At 40.5% G+C, this 19,629-nt stretch overlaps 1 protein-coding gene across 5 annotated transcripts in view; it reads right to left on the bottom strand.

The window, feature by feature from the left end:
- Positions 1-19,629, bottom strand: part of TUBGCP5 (tubulin gamma complex associated protein 5) — a 73,501-nt gene that overhangs the window by 41,339 nt on the left and 12,533 nt on the right. For 2 of the 5 annotated variants that reach the window (XR_004961997.1, XM_036281568.1), the window contains exons 4-6: positions 5,084-5,180; positions 4,304-4,383; positions 3,837-3,972 (exon numbers count right to left, since the gene is read on the bottom strand). Coding sequence is in view for 4 of the 5 variants with exons in the window: in XM_036281568.1 (XP_036137461.1) it covers positions 3,837-3,972; positions 4,304-4,383; positions 5,084-5,180 (313 nt within the window). In the remaining variant the exon portion in view is untranslated. Of the gene's footprint in view, positions 1-3,836; positions 3,973-4,303; positions 4,384-5,083; positions 5,181-7,976; positions 7,996-10,727; positions 10,827-19,629 lie in introns of those variants that run through there. The other 3 variants (XM_036281569.1, XM_036281570.1, XM_036281571.1) reach the window with 3 other exon arrangements.

The following is a 19,629-nucleotide window of genomic DNA, read 5'->3' as shown; positions in this document are numbered from 1 at the left end:
AAATGAAATAAGTAATACAAATACCATACAATTTCACTTACATGTAGAATTTAGAAAACAAAGTAAATGAACAAAACAAAAACAAACTCATAGATACAGAGAACAGAGTGATGGCTGCCAGGTGGGAGGTTGGGAGGCTGGGTAAAAGGTGTTGGGACTAAGAAGCAGAAACCAGCAGCTACAGAGTAGTCACAGGAACGTAAGTACAGCCCAGGAGATACAGTGAACATATTGCACTGACTGTGTAGGTGTCAGATGTATTTAAGACTCAAGGGGGGCACTTCACAAGTTATATGTATGGTCTAATCACTATGCAACACACCTAAAAATAATATTGAATATAAAATTTTAAAAAAATTGAAAGAAATATTTTTTAAATAGCTAACCCAATCTAATAATGTAGTAAGAAAAAAAAAAAAGAGAGAAATGATAGGATTATCTCCCAAATAAAAAATAACATTTTAATTAGACTGGGGAAAGCAGGAGAGGGGTCAGAGTGAGGAGGATGAGGGTCAATGGGGGGAAAAAAGGGGATATCTGTATACTTTCAACAATAAAAAATAAGTTAATTAAAAAAGAAAAAGAAAGAGTTCAATATTTAAAGGTTCCTAGAAAAACAGGAACAGAAGAAAATCACCTCAATTTGATAAAGGCCACGTATAGAACCTATACTGAAGTTCACCACACTTTGCAAAGGAATTTCCGGTGCGACTCTCTAAGGAGGAAACCTACTTACTTCCACGGCCCGCTTCCTCTGCAGGCTAGAGGGCTGGCCAGAGAAGAGACACCGTCAACATGTCTTGAAGAAGACATAACATATAAGAATCAGCAGAAGGAGATAAAACTGTCAATATCTGCAGACAATGCTGTTCTATATAAAAAAAAAACTCAGCCCTGGCCGGTTTGGCTCAGCGGTTAGAGCGTCGGCCTGCGGTCTGGAGAGACCCGGGTTCGGTTCCCGCTAAGGGTTGCAGTTTGTCCCCGGCCCTGGTTGGTCGTGCGGGTGGCAGCCACTCGATGCGTCCCTTCACGTCGATGTTTCTGTCTCTCTCTCCCTTCCTCTCTCTCCCTCCCACTCTATCTGTACAAAAAAATGGAAAAATATCCTCGGGTGAGGATAAAAAATAAAATAAAAAAACAAAAAAAACAAAAAAAACTCAATGAAACAAACTATTATAATTAAAATGAGAGTACAGCAAGAATGTTGGATGTAAGAACAATTTACAAAAAACAATTGTGTTCCAAAACACAATAAACAAAAAAGATGCCACTCACAACAAAAACTGTTAACATTTGTAGAAATTAACAAATACTTAAGATTTATATAAAGAAAATTTCCTAACTACAGTAAGACATAAAAAACTAGTAGTAATGTAGGTATTTTCATAGTACAGATGTCAAATCTTCCCTAAGGTAAACCTATAAATGTCATACAATCCCAATAAAAATTCCAGCTGGATATACAAAATGGAACTTATCATACTTCTTCTAAAATGTCTATAGAAGAATAAAAGTCCAGAGAAAGCTAAGCCAATTCTGGTGAAGAGTAAAGGAGGTGAGGGACACTGTCTTCTTTCTATGTGCTGAGATGTATCCCCAAGCCATGTAAAGGAAAACATCTGTTCCTCAGAAACTCTCATTAAAGGATGAGAATGGAACATTCAGAAATATACATACTGATATATGATAATGGTAGAACCACAGAGCAATATGGAAAGAATGAACTATTGACTAAATGCTGCTGGAAAAATTGGCTCAAGACATGAAAACATCAGCTGGACCTCACTTTATATGTAACACTAGGCCTGGCAGTCACTAGAGACCTAAATCTAAGCTATTAAAGAAGCAAAAAGAATGATAATTCAGAGAAAAATATCAAGACCCAAATATACTACTCATACCATGAAAAAGTCACAGGTTTGAAACCAACATAGTGTTTTTAAAAATGACACTGAAGACTACCATCAAATATGTTAATAGTCAGGTGACTAAGAAAAGATAATTGCAATGTCTAAAACTCAAATATTAATATCTAGACATCCAATAAAGTCTGAAGGGTGAGGCTGGGCAGAAAGGACATGAAACCCAAAAGAAAAATAAGCAAAGGAGTCAATAATATTGTAATAACTATGTATGGTGCCAAGTGGGCACTGGAAATATTGGGGGACCACTTTGTAAAGTATATGATTGTCTAACCACTATGTTGTACATCTGAAACTAATACAAAATCATATCGAATATAAACTGTAATTGGGAAAGAAAAACAAGCAAAAGATGTCAACAGGCACTTCACAGAAGAGACAAGATTGGGAGACCTAGGGACCCGTGTAGTCACAGAAATGCAAAGGAAAACAGCAGCAGCTCCAATCAGAGAGGAGGATCTTATCCAGTAGGGCCAGGTCCACACTGGGTGGGGTACTAGGCAGAGGGGGTGCAGGCAGCTCAGGGCCTGTCCACAGGGCACCACTAACAAAAATGTGGGGTGCACAGTACAGAATCCTCCACAACAGCTGGAAGTAACAGAAGAGAGGTTCACAGAGCAATATGGGCAGATTTTACCCAGAGTTCAATATAGTGAGGAACATAGTTCACACACAGCATCATACCCGTATGTGATTTAAGATCAGAACCCACTACCCCACACAATGAACTTAATAAGAAAGTTAACATATGTGGGAACACAGATATCCACTCCATCAGAACAAGTGCCTGTAACTGGGGGACGAAGTGAGAATGAGAGACCAGAAGAGAAGAAATAGACTGAAGGTCCTGAACAAACCAGTGACAACAATGTGCTCTGAGCTAATTAATCCACACTCTGCCCTGAAGGTTCAAATCAAGAACTAGAAAGTAAGAAAAGAAAAAAGAAAACCAGAAAATCATTAGGAGGCTAAAATCAGCATTAACAACTTTGTGTCCACTAGGCTAGGTTCAAATACAGTGCCCAGGGCCTGTGTCATGGCTGTGTGACCACAGGAAAACCATTGTAACTGGGCCTCTGTTTCCTTATCTACAAAATGAGAAGTAGGATTAGATGACCTAATCTATAAGGTTGCTTCCAGCTCTTTCTAGATTCTACAAATTCATAGTTCTTCACCAAAAACTGAAAATGCAGATACCAAACTGAAAAATGGTATAGATCTTTTCCTTTTAGTTACCAACTTTAGCAAAGGCAATCCTTCTCCAACAAAAAATAAACTAAAAATATTTAGGACCAACAAAATCTCAGAACTATAAGAAAAGAAAAAAACTGCAGTCTAAATCCTGTTCCAACATTAATTCTATATGTTACTTCTCAGGCAACTATAGAAGAAAGATCTAACGATTTAAAAAGATCTGCTTTATAAAGATGGCAGAGCTTACCAATATATTTTTTAAAGATTTTATTTATTTATCCTCACCCGAGGAATTTTTTTTTTTTTTTTTGGTACGTGCCCCTAGCGGGAACCAAACCCAGGACTCTCTGGTCTGCAGGCCAACGCTCCAACCGCTGAGCCAAACCAGCCAGGGTGGAACATTTTTCCATTTTTTGTTCAGATAAAGTGGGAGGGAGAGAGAGAGAGAGAAACATCGGCATGAAAGGGACACATCGACTGGCTGCCACCCCCACAACCCAATCAGGGCCAGGGACAAACTGCAACCAAGGTGCGTGCCCATAGTGGAAATGGAACCTGGGTCTCTCTGGACCGCAGGCCGACGCTCTAACCACTGAGCCAAACTGGCCAGGGCAAGCTTACCAATATCTTAAATGACAGAGAACTGATTCTCAAAGCTTGCCTTTCCTTCTAGAGAATTCTTCTATTAGAAAAGGATGCCAGCATTCAAGAACACCGTACCTTTCCAGCTAACACGTGGCCCTGGTTTTCTGTTGTGATCTTGCTCTTCTAATGGTGTCCTATCCACCTGAATCCCAGAGTCTTCTCTGCTCAAGGGCTGTTGACCATCTTCATCCTCACTTTCTTCAGACCAATTCTGATTCAGAAAGGAAATACATCTTACCCTGAGAGGTATAACAACTGAAGCAATTTATATTAAAAGATTAGGAAAATTTCAGAAGGAAAGCAGCAACTATACCAAATGAAACTCTTTCTAAATGTCTTAAAGGATACTTTAATGATATTCACTTTGCTAGTACTAATGATATGATAAAAAGTCTTAATAAATCTTCCATAATAAACTACTCTAGTTCACTGAAGAATGTCCTGCTTTAGCTGAGTTGCTGCAGGACAGAAGGACCAATAAAAATTATCTGTATCACTTAGAATGTACTTATATTTTCAATAATAAAACTCCTGCTACTTACTGGTGTGTCTACATCTGGACTAAGGTCAATTTCTTCACCTTCCATCAAGTATTTTCCCCAGTCAAAGTCATCTTTCTTTTCTAAAATGTAACAGAAAAATCTCATTAGCTTTACCAAATATAGTGGGGGGAGTGAGGGGAACCAGACCCAAAACGATAGGAAAAGATTCTACAAAAACTCAAAATAAAATGCAGTTGGGAAATGATTCTAATATATTTTAAATTTATATTCAAAAGTAATTTTTCTCTTCATATAATTGAAAGTAGTTCAACTTACAAAGTGAGAATTTGTATTTTAAATTGCAATTTCAGCCCTGGCCGGTTTGGCTCAGCGGTTAGAGCGTCGGCCTGTGGTCCTGAGAGACTCGGTCGGCCTGTGGTCCTGAGAGACCCGGGTTCGGTTCCCGCTAAGGGCGCGTACCTCAGTTGCAGTTTGTCCCCGGCCCTGGTCGGTTGTGTGGGTGGCAGCCACTCGATGTGTTCCTTTCACATCGATGTTTCTCTCTCTCTCTCTCTCTCTCTGTTCCTCTGTCTCCCTCCCACTCTACCTGAACAAAAAATGGAAAAATGTCCTCCGGTGAGGATAAAAGTAAATAAATAAATAAATAAATAAATCGCAATTTCAAAAATAAATAAATAAATTGCAATTGGATCCAATGCAACAGAAATATTTTAGTTTCATAGATTTTAACAAAGTTTTATAAAAATTCAATGTCTACCAAATAAACAATAAAATGAATTCTCATTTATTTGTTAAATATTAAAGCATCTGATAACGTACCCACTTCTTTATCTCTTGGTGTTTCCACGTAATTGCTGTTTGAAGGAGAGTCCGACAGACACAAAAGAAGTGATAGTATGGAATAATGTGCATCCGTCTTTAAAACAAACAAACCAAACAAATGAAGAATATGAACCACTGAGGTAAGAGCTTTTAAAACTGGTTTGAGTAAAGAAAAGATAATCCCATGACTGTTATTACCCGTTTTTTTCCTAGTTTGAAAAACATGAATTATACCTAAATAAACCTTAATCTCTAAATTATTCTTTTAAATTTTCTTTTTCTTTTTTTAAAAATTAATTAATTTATTTTTGTTACAGATGTTTCTCCTTCCCCCCCCCACCGATTCACGCCCCCTCCCTCCCCACTCTGTCCCAGCTTTGTTGTGCATTGTTCATGCATACATGCATATAAGTTCTGTGGTTTATCTCTCCCCTACCACCCCCTTTTCTGGGGATTGGCAGTCTGTACCCCACTTCCACGTTTCTGGGACTACCCCATTCCTCAGACTGGTATGTTCATTATATTCCACAAATAAGTGAGATCATATGATACTTGTCTTTCTCTCTTTGGCTTGTTTCGCTTAGGATAATACTTTCCAGGTTCCTCCATGTAGTCTCAAAGGATAAGAGATCTTTTTTTCTTATAGCTGCATAGTACTCCATTGTGTATATGTACCCCAGCTTTTTTATCCATTCGTCTACTGATGGACACTTGGGCTGTTTCCAGATCTTAGCTATTGCAAATAGTGCTGCTACAAACATGGGGGTACATAATATTCTTTCTAATTGGTGTTTCAGGCTTCTTAGGGTATATTCCTAGAAGTGGGATCACTGGGTCAAATGGCAGTTCAATTTTTAACCTTTTGAGGTAACACCATATTGTTTTCCATAGTGGCTGCACCAGTTAAATTTTCTTTTTCTTTCTTTTTTATCCTCATCCGAGGACATTTTTCCATTTTTGTTGTTGTTGTTGTTGTTCAGGTAGAGTGGGAGGGAGAGAGAGAAACATCGATGTGAAAGGGACACATCGAGTGGCTGCCACCCGCACAACCGACCAGGGCCGGGGACAAACTGCAACAGAGGTACGCGCCCCCAGCGGGAACCGAACCCGGGTCTCTCAGGACCGCAGGCTGACGCTCTAACCGCTGAGTCAAACCGGCCAGGGCTAAATTTTATTTTTCAATTACAGTTTACATTTGGTATTATTTTGTATTTTCAGGTGTACAGGTATTAGACAATCATATACTTTACAAAGTGATCCCCCTGATATTTCAAGTACCTACCTGGCACCATACATAGTTATCACAATATTATTGACTATATTCCTTGTGCTGTACTTTACATCCCTGTGACTGCTCTGTAACTGCCAACTTGTACTTCTTAATCCCTTCACTTTTTTCACTCAGTCCCCCAACTCCCTTCTCCTCTGGCAACCACTAGTCTCTTCTCTCTATCTATAAATTTGTTTGTTTTGTTTGTTCATTTATTTTGTCTTTTAGATTCCACAATAAGTGAAAGCATATGGTATTTGTCTTTCTCTGCCTGACTTATTTCACTTAGCATAACACCCTCTAGGTCCATCCCTGCTGTTGCAAATAGTAAGATTTCATTCTTGTTATGGCAGAGGAATAGTTCATTGTATGTATGTATCACTCTAAACCAGTCTCAGAGTTCAAATGTGTGTACACAGGAACCTGTCAAAGATGCATTACCTAAATCGTAAAGAGGAGTCATCAGACAAACAAGTTACCAAATAACTGGTTTGTGCAATTCAGAATGTCAAGGTCAAGAAAAAGAAAGATTCAGGAACTATTCCAGATTAGACACCAATTAATGAATCTGAGCAAGGGAGCACAGTTTCTTTTACTATTCTTTAACTTTTCTTTATTTTTTTAAAGCTTAAATTATATTTTAAAAATTATATTTAAAAGTTACCAAAAAATAAAAACATCCCAAATGTGTTGAAAGTCATAAACTATACATAGAAAGGAGAGAAGGGTTAAATTCAAGGAAGGTCCAGGAAGTCTCTGATGCCTCAAGACCAGTTAACTCTCCCTGTTCTGTGGTCCAGAGCACCTTCTATGCATATCCATAGTGCTAATCACATCACAATTACACAACCACTTGGTGATATCACGTCTTCTTTATTTTGTATTCCTACCACATAGTATGATGCAAAAGACAGAACAGACACTTGGTAAACTTTCCTGGAAACAATAAAGATATATATCACTAATAAGGTTGCAAGAAGCTTCCCTTTTATTGGTAATTTATCTTGTTAAAAATGCATGAAATTCCTTCACAAATAATTTTTCATCTAAAATGTAAATACAGCCCTGGCCAGTTTGGCTCAGCAGTTAGAGCATCGGCCTGAGGTCCGGAGAGACCCAGGTTCGGTTCCCGCTAGGGGCACGTACCTCAGTTGCAGTTTGTCCCCGGCCCTGGTTGGGTTGTGTGGGTGGCAGCCACTTGATGTGTCCCTTTCACATTGATGTTTCCCTCTCTCTCTCTCTCTCTCTCCCTCCCTCCCTCCCTCCCTCCCTCCCTCCCTCCCTCCTACTTTATCTGAACAAAAAATGGAAAAACTCGGGTGAGGATAAAATAAATAAATAAATACATTAAAAAATGTAAATATAGTTGACCCTTAACAACGAGGGGTCGGGCGTTAGGGGTGCTGACCATCCACACAGTGAAAAATGCACATGTAACTTAATCTGAATATGGGGATTCCCAACTAGCAGCTGACCTGGGAACAAATTGTGTTTGAACTATGTGGCTCAATTGAAGGAAGTGGGTCACTGCATATAACTGGACCTAGGCAGGTCAAACCCACACTGTTCAAGAAATACCTCTCATGCAAATTAAAACAACAATGAGGTATCACCTCATACCTGTCAGAATGGCCGCCATCAACAAATCATCACACAACAAGTGTTGGCGAGGGTGTGGAGAAAAGGGGACTCTAGTGCACTGCTGGTGGGAATGCAGACTGGTGCAGCCACTATGGAAAACAATATGGTGTTACCTCAAAAAATTAAAAATTGAACTGCTATTTGACCCAGTAATCCCATTTCTAGGAATATGCCCCAAGAAGCCTGAAACACCAATCAGAAAGAATATATGTACCCCCATGTTCATAGCAGCACTATTTACAATAGCTAAGATCTGGAAACAGCCCAAGTGTCCATCAGTAGACGAATGGATAAAAAAGCTGGGGTACATATACACAATGGAGTACTATGCACTGTAAAGAAAGATCTCTTATCCTTTGGACGACATTGAGGGACCTGGAAAGTATTATCCTAAGCGAAACAAGCCAAAGAGAGAAAGACAAGTATCATATGATCTCACTTATTTGTGGAATATAATGAACATACCAGTCTGAGGAATGGGGTAGTCCCAGAGATGTGGAAGTGGGGTACAGACTGCCAATCCTCAGATGAGGGGGCGGTGGAGGAGAGATAAATCATAGAACTTATATGTATATATGCATGAACAATACAATGGGCATGGACAACAAAGCTGGGGACAGGGTGGGGCGGGAGGGAGAGGGGGAATCAGTGGGTGGAAAATGGAGAAACATCTGTAACAAAAATAAATTAATTAATAAAAAAAGGAAATAACTCTCACTATATATATCTATTATTTATTAACAGCTGCTGTCAGACTGTTTTTTGGGTTTTTTTTGCAGGGGGGGTGGGGCTTTGTGCACCTGAAAGAAGTGAAAGTTACTAGTGAAAGAGGAAAAAAGTAGAGTAATTTGCTTCTGACATAATGGAGGGAGGTGGTCTTCAAATCCTCTCCCCAAAAACTCATTATAAAGCTGCACAAAATTGCCAAGAGAACCGCTTCAGTGCTCTGCCTCAAGTGCAGGAAGTGTTAATCCATAAAAATGACCTTGTAACCACTCAGAAACTCTATTTCTTAAACATGACCCTTTCTCCCTTCTGTCCCATCCACTCCTTTCCTTAATCATTAAGCCCTTAGGACATCAGATTCTGGTCAGCATCAACCTGTTTTAAGAATAATGCCTCAGGTCTGTTGACCACAGAAAGTTTCATTCAAACTAAAGATAACACTTTAAAACTTCAGGTGTGTTTTAGCCCCAGACCCCGGAAACCCTGAATAATGCTACAGACCACACCCTCAGGAAACCAGACAGAACAATGCCATGGCTGACATCAGGACCTGATACAATAACCCCTACCTGGGTCCCAACCAATCAGTAGAGCCCAATAGTCCAACTCTTTTAGTCACCATGATTAATGATTTCCCCCTGAATCCTTACTTTCTTGGCTGTAAACTCCTGATCACATTTGAAAGGGCTTCGATGCGCGCAAGCCAACAAACCCCTTTAGTCTGGTAACAACTTCAGATAAGAATGGTGGGAGCGCCCTGGCCAGTTTGGCTCAGCGGTTAGAGCGTCGGCCTGCAGTATAGAGAGACCCGGGTTCGGTTCCCGCTAAGGGCACGTACCTCGGTTGCAGTTTGTCCCCGGCCGTGGTTGGTCGTGCGGGTGGCAGCCACTCGATGTGTCCCTTCACGTCGATGTTTCTCTCTTTCTCTCTGTTCCTCTCTCTCCCTCCCACTCTACCTGAACAAAAAAAAACAGAAAAATGTCCTCGGGTGAGGATAAAAAAAAAAGAATGGTGGAAGCTTGTGGCACATCTGCCTGGGGTCATCTCCGCTCCTCCCTCCAGCTCTATCAGAGTGGCAGTTCAACCAGGACTGGACAAATTGAAAATGAGCAGTCTGATGCTGTTCTTAGAGGAGGTTCAAATGGCAACTGCCGTGGCAAGTGAGCAGGGGAGCCGGTGCCTGTGTGGAGCAAGGAGTGGGCCACTAGAAGAACTGGTGGTTTACCAGACAGCTCCTGGCTGCCAGAGCCAAAGGGGTCTTGCTAAACTGCTCCACATGTCTTAGGTTGACTTGAGGCTGTGATATGCAAAGCAGAGACTGGAGTGGACCCACCAGACACCATTGGCCAAGGGAGCAGGGTCCATGCACAGAGAACGTGAGAGCCAACAGAGTCTAAGCCAGGACTGTCTTGAAAATGACCTTAAGTATGAATACACTACTCAGTCCACCCACAAAGCAGATGAATGCCCCCAAGTCACTTAATGTAATATATCATATGTAAAGGACTGAATGTTTGTGTTCCTCTCAAATCCACATTGAAACTCTAACCCCCAATTTGATGGTATTTGGAGATGGGGTCTTTGGGAGGTAATTCGGTCATGAGAGTGAAGCCCTGGTCCAATGAGATAAAAACAGCTACAGGAGAGCTCTCTCTGCCATGTGAGGACTTAGGGAGGAGGATGCCCTCTACAGGTCAGGTTGAGTCCTCACCAGCAACTAAATTGGTGGGTACCTTGACCTTAGACCTTCCAGCCTCCAGAATTTTGAGAAAATAATTTTTTGTATTTAGGACACCCAGTCTGTGGTCTTTTCTTATGGTAGCCCCAGCTGACTAAGACAACATATTAACAGAATACAAGGCAAAAAACCATATGATCATTTCAAAGATGTAGAAAGGTATTTGACAAAATCCAACACTCATTCAAGTAAAAATGGTCAACACACCAGGAATAAAGGGAACCTGTGCCACCTGCGAAGGGCATCAGTGGAAAACTACAACTCACATCATAACTGATGGTCAGAACTAAAGTTTTCTCTCCAAGACTGGGAATAAGGCACGGATGTCCACTCTGGCTTTTGTTCGGCATTGTTTCCAAGTTTCCAGCTAGTGCAGTAAGCCAAAAACCAAAAACCATTTTACACCGGAAAGGAAAGAGTCAGTATCTTTATTCAAAGATGACAGGGTCCTAAGCATCGAAAATACTAAGCAATCCAGAAGAAAATTACTAGACTAGAAGAGATCAACAGACTAACTATACAAAAATCAGTATGAAAATGAATTACATTTTTTATATGCCACAGTAAGCAAACTGCAAACAAAATTAAAAAGACAATTCCATTCATAATAGCACCAAATAGAATAAAAAAATAGAAATAAACATAAAAAAAATGCAAGATAGCCCTGGCCAGTTTGGCTCAGCGGTTAGAGTGTCGGCCTGCGGTCTGGAGAGACCCGGGTTCGGTTCCCGCTAAGGGCACGTACTTCGGTTGCAGTTTGTCCCCGGCCCTGGTTGGTCGTGCGGGTGGCGGCCACTCGATGTGTCCCTTCACGTCGATGTTTCTCTCTCTCTCTCCCTCCTCTCTCTCCCTCCCGCTCTATCTGTACAAAAAATGGAAAAATATCCTCGGGTGAGGATTAAAAAAAAAAAAAATGCAAGATATGTATACGGAATAATAAAGTTGCTGAGAGCAATTAAAGATGATCTAATTAAAAGGAGACAGAGTCCACATTCATGGATTAGACTCGATATTGACAAGATTGTGTATTAATTTCCCAGGGCTGCCAGAATAAAATACCACGAAACATGGAGCTTAAAACAAATTAATTCTCTCTCAGTTATGGAGAAGCCAGAAATCTGAGATCAAGATGTTGGCAGTTCAGCCCTGGCTGGTGTGACTCAGTTAGTTGGAGTGTTGTCCCATATACTGAAAGGTCATGGGTTCGATTCTCAGGGCACATGTTTAGGTTGCGGGTTCGATCCCTGTCTCTGGTTGGGACGCATGCAGGAGGCAATTGATTGATGTTTCTCACATCAATGTTTCTCTCTCCCTCCCTTCCCCTCTCTCTAAAAATCAAGGAACATGTCCTTGGGTGAGGATGGCAGTTCAAGGCCCCTCTGAAAGCTGAGGGGAGAGGCTGCTTTCCTCTCCCAGGCCCTGGTGGCGCTGGCAGTCAGTGTGGGTCCTCAGGCAGCGGTACTACCCTAGTCTCTGCCCCAGCATCACATAGGGTTCTCTGCGTCTGTTCAAACTTCTATTTTCTGATAAGGACACCAATCAATTGCCCTACTCAAGCATGACTTCATGTTAACTTACATTGTGAGAGATCCAATAACAAGGTCACATTCACAGATATTAGGAGACAGAACTTGAAAATATCTTTTTAGGGGACACAGTTCAACTCAACTGATAGCAATACCACCCAACTGATCTATAGATTCAGCACAATGTCTGCCGAAACACCACGAGGCTTTTTGCAGAAATTTAGCTGGTTCTAAAATGTGTCTGGAAATTCAAAAAGTTCAGAATAGACAAAACAGTTTTGAAAAAGAAAAAAGGTAAAGGACTTATATTACCAGATTCTAAAACTTACTATTAAGCTACAGTAATAAAGACATTGTGATATTTCCTTAAGGATAGACATGTCCAGAGATAAATCCTTATGTTTTGGTCAATCTGTTTTTGATGAAGCTGCTGAAGAATCCAGCAGATAAAGAATGATCTTTCAATGAATAGTCATGCGACAACTGGATAATCACAGGTAAGAAAAGATTGCTTTAAACCTTTCCCTCACAACGTGAACAATGAAAGCAAAATGGATCCCAGATCTAAGTGCACATGGTAAGCCTGTTAGATGAATCCACTGGAGAAAAGACTTGACAGATTTCAGTTGGGCAAAGAGGTCTCAGCTATACAAAAGCATGCGTCATAAAAGAAACATAAATCGGACTTGGTTAAAATGAAAACATTTTGGAAGAAGGAGGCAAGATAGCTGAAGCCTAAGGAAGTTCTGTCTACTTGCTCCACACACAGGACTGGACTTGAGGCTAAACTGCAGAACATTCAACATGAAAACCCACCTGAAAACAGCTGATTGGAAACACTGTGAGCGGGGAGTGTGAGGACGGGACAGGAGAAGACATGAAGTAGATGAATGAACTTGTGCAGCAGCGCATCACAGCTGGGAAGATGGAAGGAAGGTGGGCAGCATAGCTCCTGCCCCTGGCAGCAGGGAGCTCAGCCACACACAGAGATCCCCAAACAAGAGCAACAGAGAAGGGAAAGGAGCTCACACAGCACTGGACAGTGGGAATCAGAGGTGATCTGGCCCACTGGGGGGACTCAGCACTATCCCAGGCTAAACGCCAGTGTGTGGTTACAACACCAGCCTGGAAAGCTTGCTCTGATTGTGGAAGCCAGAGAGGCCCCAAGCAGAACTGAGGACCTTAGGGAGGGTCTGAGTGGATCACACAGCAGTGGATCTGAGAGGCTGGGTATTCGCAGAAAGAACTTGGACGGGGGCGAGCCAGAGTGCCCGGGGAAGAAGACGAGTTCCTCCCAACCTAGAGTGAAGTGGAGATACCCCTCTCCCTACCTATGGAACAACAATGGGCTAGAAATTGGCACCCCAGAAGCAGGGCCTGGTGGCCCTGGGAATTTAGATGTCTGGCTGGGTTGGAGCCTGGGCAGAAGCCCCACCCAGTGAGAGCTGGCCATGCTGAAAGATTAAAGAGAGCCAAGCAGGGCATTTTTTCTCCTATTCTCCCCTGCTTGGGGTGGCAGCCAGCAACCCAGGCAGAGCTGAGGCACCGAGAAGAGAGGAAGAGACTGCCGGTAAGCTACAGGGACCACCCCCAACACAAAGTGGTGTAAACCACCCTGACTGGACCTGATACCCCTGCAGAACCCAGTGCTGCAGGGGAAAAATACACCCATTACAGGAGCAAATAGGAAAAAAACCCAAACATTAAAAAGCAGAAGGACAGTTTAAGAGAGCTTTGGTCCAACATGAAACATAACATTTGTTTCATAGGGGTACCAGAAGGAGAAGAATCAGGTAAAGGAATAGAAAACCTGTTCAAAAAAATAATGACAGAAAACTTCCTCAACCTGATGAAGGAAAAAGTCACACAAGATAAGGAAGCACAGAGATCCCAATCAAGATGAACCAAGAGAGACCCACATCAAGAAACAGTACAAAGACAGAATCTTAAAGGTAGTAAGAAAGACAGAAAGCTACCTACAAGGGAGTTCCCGTTAAGACTGTCAGCAGACTTCTCGCCCTGGCCGGTTTGGCTCAGCGGTTAGAGTGTCGGCCTGCGGTCCTGAGAGACCCGGGTTCGGTTCCCGCTAAGGGCGCGTACCTCGGTTGCAGTTTGTCCCCGGCCCTGTTTGGTTGTGCGGGTGGTAGCCACTCGATGTGTTCCTTTCACATTGATGTTTCTCTCTCTCTCTCTGTTCCTCTCTCTCCCTCCCACTCTACCTGAACAAAAAATGGAAAAATATCCTCGGGTGAGGATAAAAAAAAAAAAAAAAAAAAAGACTGTCAGCAGACTTCTCAACAGAAAACACTTGAGGCCAGAAAGGATTGGCATGAAATAAACAAATGAAAAACAGGGATTGAAACTACTTTATTCAACAAGGCTGTCATTTAAAATTGAAGGCAAAATAAAGACCTTCCCAGAAAAAAACAAGCTAAAGAAATACATTAACACCAAACCATGACTGCAAGAAATGTTAAAGGGAATGCTTTAAGAAGAAATTGAGAGACAAAGGAACATAGGTAAATAGAAAAAAAAAAAGGCAAGAAATAAGAACCTATCAATAATAACCTTAAATGTAAATAAATTAAATGGCCCAATAAAAAGACATAGGGTAGCTGAATGGGTAAGAAAACACGACCCATATATATGCTATTAAAAACCAACCTCAGAATAAAAGATTCACACAGACTGAAAGTGAAGAGATGGAAAAACATATTCCATGCAAATGGAAACAAACAAATAAAAAGCTGGGGTAGCAATACTCATATCTTACAATGACTTCAAAACAAAGGCCATAATAAGAGAAAAAGAACACTACATAACACTAAAAAGATTGATGCAACAAGAAAATACAACCCTTCTAAACATATAATATATCTAATACACGAACACCTAAATATATTTAAAAAAAAAACTCTGGGTGGACTTTAAGGGAGAGATCAACAGCAATATAGTCATAGTAGGGGACTTGAACACCCCACTGACATCACTGGATACATTTTCCAGACCAAAAAATCAACAAGGAAATAGTGACCTGAAATGACACACTAGATCAGAAAGATTTAATTAATATTTACAGAACATTTCATCCCAAAACAGCAGAATATACATTCTTCTCAAGTACACATGGAACATTCTATTCTCTAAAACAGACCACACACTAGGACACAAAATTAATCTTTTCAAATTCAAGAAGAGTGAAATCATATCAAGCATATTCACAGATCACAATGGCATGAAACCAGAAATGAACAATTAAAAAAACATAAAATATTCAAACACATGAAGGCTAAATTACATGTTATTAAACAATGAATGGATTACCAATGAGATCAAGGAAGAAATAAAAAACTTCCTGGAAACAAATGCAAATGAACACACAACTCCAAATCAATGAGTCACAGAAAAAGGAGTCCTGAGAGGGAAGTTCATAGCATTACAGGTCTACTTCAAGAAACAAGACAAAGCTCAAATGAACATTCTAACCCTACAACTAAAAGAATTAGAAAGAGAACAATAAGAAAAGCCCAGAATAAGTAGAAGGAATGAAATAAAGATCAGAGCGGAAATAAATGACATAGAGACTACAAAAACACGACAAAAGATCAATGAAACCAAAAGTTGGTTCTCTAAAAAGGTAAATAAGTTGATGAACCTCTAGTCAGACTTATTAAGAAACAAAGAGAGAGGACTCAAATAAATAAAACAGAAAAGAAAGAGGCTAAGTAACAACCAATATTACAGATATACAAAGGATTGTAAGAAAATACTAGGAACAGTTCTGGCATTATCCTGTGCACCAAAGGATTGCTGGTTCTTTTCCTGGTCAGGGCACATGCCCAGGTTGCAGGCAGATCCCCAGTAGGTGGTGTGCAAGAGGTAGTCCATCCATGTTCTTCTCTCACATAGATGTTTCTCTTTCTCTCTTCCTCTCCCTTCCTCTCTCTCTAAAAATCAATATATACATTAAAAAAATAAAGATAATACTAAGAACAACTATATGCCAATATACTGGACAACCTGGGTTAAATGGACAAATTCCTAGAAACATACAATCTTTCATATCTGAATAAGGAAGAATCAGGAATCCCGAATAGGCTGGTAACTAATGAAATCGAAGTAGTAATAACTCCCAAACAAAAACCCTTGACCAGACGGCCTCACAGGCAAGTGTTATCAAGCATTCTAAGAAGAACCTATTTTCCTCAAACTATTTCAAAAATTCAAGAGGGAAGACTTCCAAGCTCTTTTCCCAAGACCTGCATTATCCTAATTCCAAAACAAGATAAAGACACTACAAAGAAAGAAAATGATAGACCAATATCCCTGATGAATATAGATATTAAAATCCTCTACAAAATATTAGCAAATTGCATCCAGCAATATTAAAAAGCTCATACACCACGAGCAAGTGGGATTTATCCCAGGAATGCAAAGTTGGTACAATATTCACAAATCAATAAACGTGATACATCACATAAAGAAAATGAAGGATAAAAATCGTATCATGTCAACTGATGCCAAAAAAAGCATTTGACAAAATCCAGCACCCGTTTTTGGTTTTTTGTTTTTTTATCCTCACCTGAGGACATTTTTGCATTTATCTTCAGATAGAGCAGAAGGGAGGGGGGAGGAACAGAGAGAGAGAAACATTGACGTGAGACACATCGACTGGTTGCCACCCACACGACCCCAACTGGGGTGGGGACAAACTACAACCAAGGTAGGTGTCCTTAGCGGGAACCGAACCCGGGACTCTCTGGTCCACATGCTGATGCTCTAACCACTGAGCAAACTGGCCAGGGGCCAGCACCTATTTTTGATAAAAACTTTCAGCAAAGTGGGAATATAGGGATCATACCTCAACATAGTAAAGGCCGTATATGACAAACCTACAGCCAACTTCATACTCACTGGGCAAAAAATGCAAGTGTTTCCCTGAAGACCAGAAACAGGACAGGGATGCCTGCATTTATCACTGTCATTCAACCTAGTACTGGAAGTCCTAGCCACAGTGAAGAAAGAAGAAATAAAAGGCATCGAAACTGAAAAGGAGGAAGGAAAACTATCATTTGCAGATGACATGATATTGTACATAGAAAACCGTAAAGACTCCACCAAAAATCTGCTATTTAATCAATTAATTAGGTAAAGTAGCAAGATACAAAATTATATCTAGAAATCGATGGCATTTTAATACACCAATAATGAATTGCAGAAAGAGAAACTAAACAATCCATTAATCACTGCAACCAAAAAAAATTACATACCTGGGAATAAACTTAACCATTGAGGTAAAAGATCTGTACTCAAAAAACTATAGGACATTGACAAAGGAGATACAGGAAGATACAAACAAGTGGAAGCAAATATCGTGTGCATGGACTGAAAGAATTAACATCATTAAAATGTCCATACTACCCACAGCAATCTACAGATTCAACACAATCTCTATTAAAATACCAACAACAGCCCTGGCTAGTGTGGCTCAGCGGTTGGACCTTTGGCCTGTGGACCTAAGAGTCGCGGGTTTGATTCCGGTCAAGGGCACATACCTCAGTTGTGATTCGTCCCTGGCACTGGTCAGGTGGTACGGGAGGCAACTAACAGATATGTCTCGCTCACATTGATGTTTCTTTCTCTCCCCTTCCCACTCTATCTGAAGATAAATGGAAAAATATCCTCAGATGACGGTTAAAAAAATAAAATACTGTATCAACAACATATTTCACAGATCTAGAATAAGTATTCCAAAAATGTATATGGAACCAAAGAGGACCCCGAAAACTTGCAGCAATCTTGAGAAAGAAGAACAAAGTTGGAGGGATCACAATACTGGATATCAAACTATACTGCAAAGCCATTGTAATCAAAACAGCCTGGCACTGGCAATGAACTGGCATACAGATCAATGGAACAGAACAGAGACCCCAGAATCAACCCATACAAATGTGGTCAATTAATATTTGACAAAGGAGTAAAGAGCATACAATGGAGTACAGATAGTCTCTTTAATAAATGATGCTGGGAAAATTGGAGAGGCACATGCAAAAAATAAAACTAGATCACCAACTTACACCATACAAAGAATAAACTCAAAATGAATAAAAGACTTAAATGTAAGTCATGAAACCTTAAAGATCCTGGAAGAAAATATAAAAAAATCTCGCCCTGGCCGGTTTGGCTCAGCGGTTAGAGCATCGGCCTGCGGTCTGGAGAGACCCGGGTTCGGTTCCCGCTAAGGGCGCGTACCTCGGTTGCAGTTTGTCCCCGGCCCTGGTTGGTTGTGCGGGTGGCAACCACTCGATGTGTCCCTTTCACATCGATGTTTCTCTCTCTCTGTTCCTCTCTCTCCCTCCCACTCTACCTGAACAAAAGATGGAAAAGTGTCCTCGGGTGAGGATAATAAAAAAAAAGAAAATATAAAAAAATCTCACATTTTACAGGTACCAGTATTTTCACTGATACATTTCCTAGGGCAAAAGAAACAAAGTAAGCCTGGACGGTTTGGCTCAGCGGTTAGAGCATCAGCCAGCAGTCCAGAGACCCGAGTTCAGTTCCCACTAAGGGCACGTACCTCAGTTGCAGTTTGTCCCCTGTCCCAGTTGGGGTTGTGTGGGTGGCAGCCAGTCGATGTGTCTCTCTCACATTGATGTTTCTCTCTCTCCCTCCCTTTTTCCCTCTCGCTCTATCTAAAGATGAATGCAAAAATGTCCTTGGGTGAGGATTAAAAAAAAAAAAAAAAGAAAGTAAAAAATAAACAAATGGGACTATATCAAACTGAAAAACTTTTGCACAACAAAAGAAACCACCAAAAAAATGAAAAGGGAACCCAATGTATGGGAGAACATATTTGTCAATGATACATCTAATAAGGGATTAATTTCCAAAATATACAAAGAACTCATACTACTCAACAAAAGGAAGACAAACAGTCTACTTAAAAATGGGCAAATGACCTGAATAGACACTTCTCCAAAGAGGACACATGATTGGCCAATACCCATATGAAAAAATGCTCAAAGTCACTAATCATCAGAGAGATGTAAATTAAAACTACAATAAGGTATCACATCACATACCATCAATAAATCAACAAACAAGATGGCGAGGATGTGGAGAAAAGAAACTCCAGCACACTGCTGGTGGAAATGCAGGCTGGTGCAGCCACTGTAGAAAACAGTATGGAGTTTCTTCAAAAAATTAAAAATGGAAGTGCAATCCCATTTCTAGGAATATACCCTAAAAATCCCAAATCACCAATCAGAAAGAATATATGCACCCCTATGTTCATAACATTATTTACAATAGCTAATACCTGGAAACAGCCCAAGTGTCCATCAGTAGATGAGAGGATAAAAAAGCTGTGGTATATTTACACAGCTGTACAAAAGAAGGAGGTATTACCCTTTGTGACAGCATAGATGGACCTGGAGATTATCATGCTAATGAAATAAGCCAGTTAGGGAAAGACCAATATCACATGATCTCACTTGTAAGTGGAATCTAGTGAACAAAATGAACTAATAAACAAAATAGGTTCAGAGACACGGAAGCAGAGAACATATTGATGAACCTCAGAGGGAAGGATGGTGGAGGGGACAGTAAGAGATTAACTAAACATATATGCAAATATGCATAG

This window comes from Molossus molossus, unplaced genomic scaffold, assembly GCF_014108415.1.
Source record: "Molossus molossus isolate mMolMol1 unplaced genomic scaffold, mMolMol1.p scaffold_m16_p_39, whole genome shotgun sequence".
NCBI lineage: Eukaryota > Metazoa > Chordata > Mammalia > Chiroptera > Molossidae > Molossus > Molossus molossus.
This window is presented reverse-complemented; position numbering and strand designations above follow the sequence as displayed.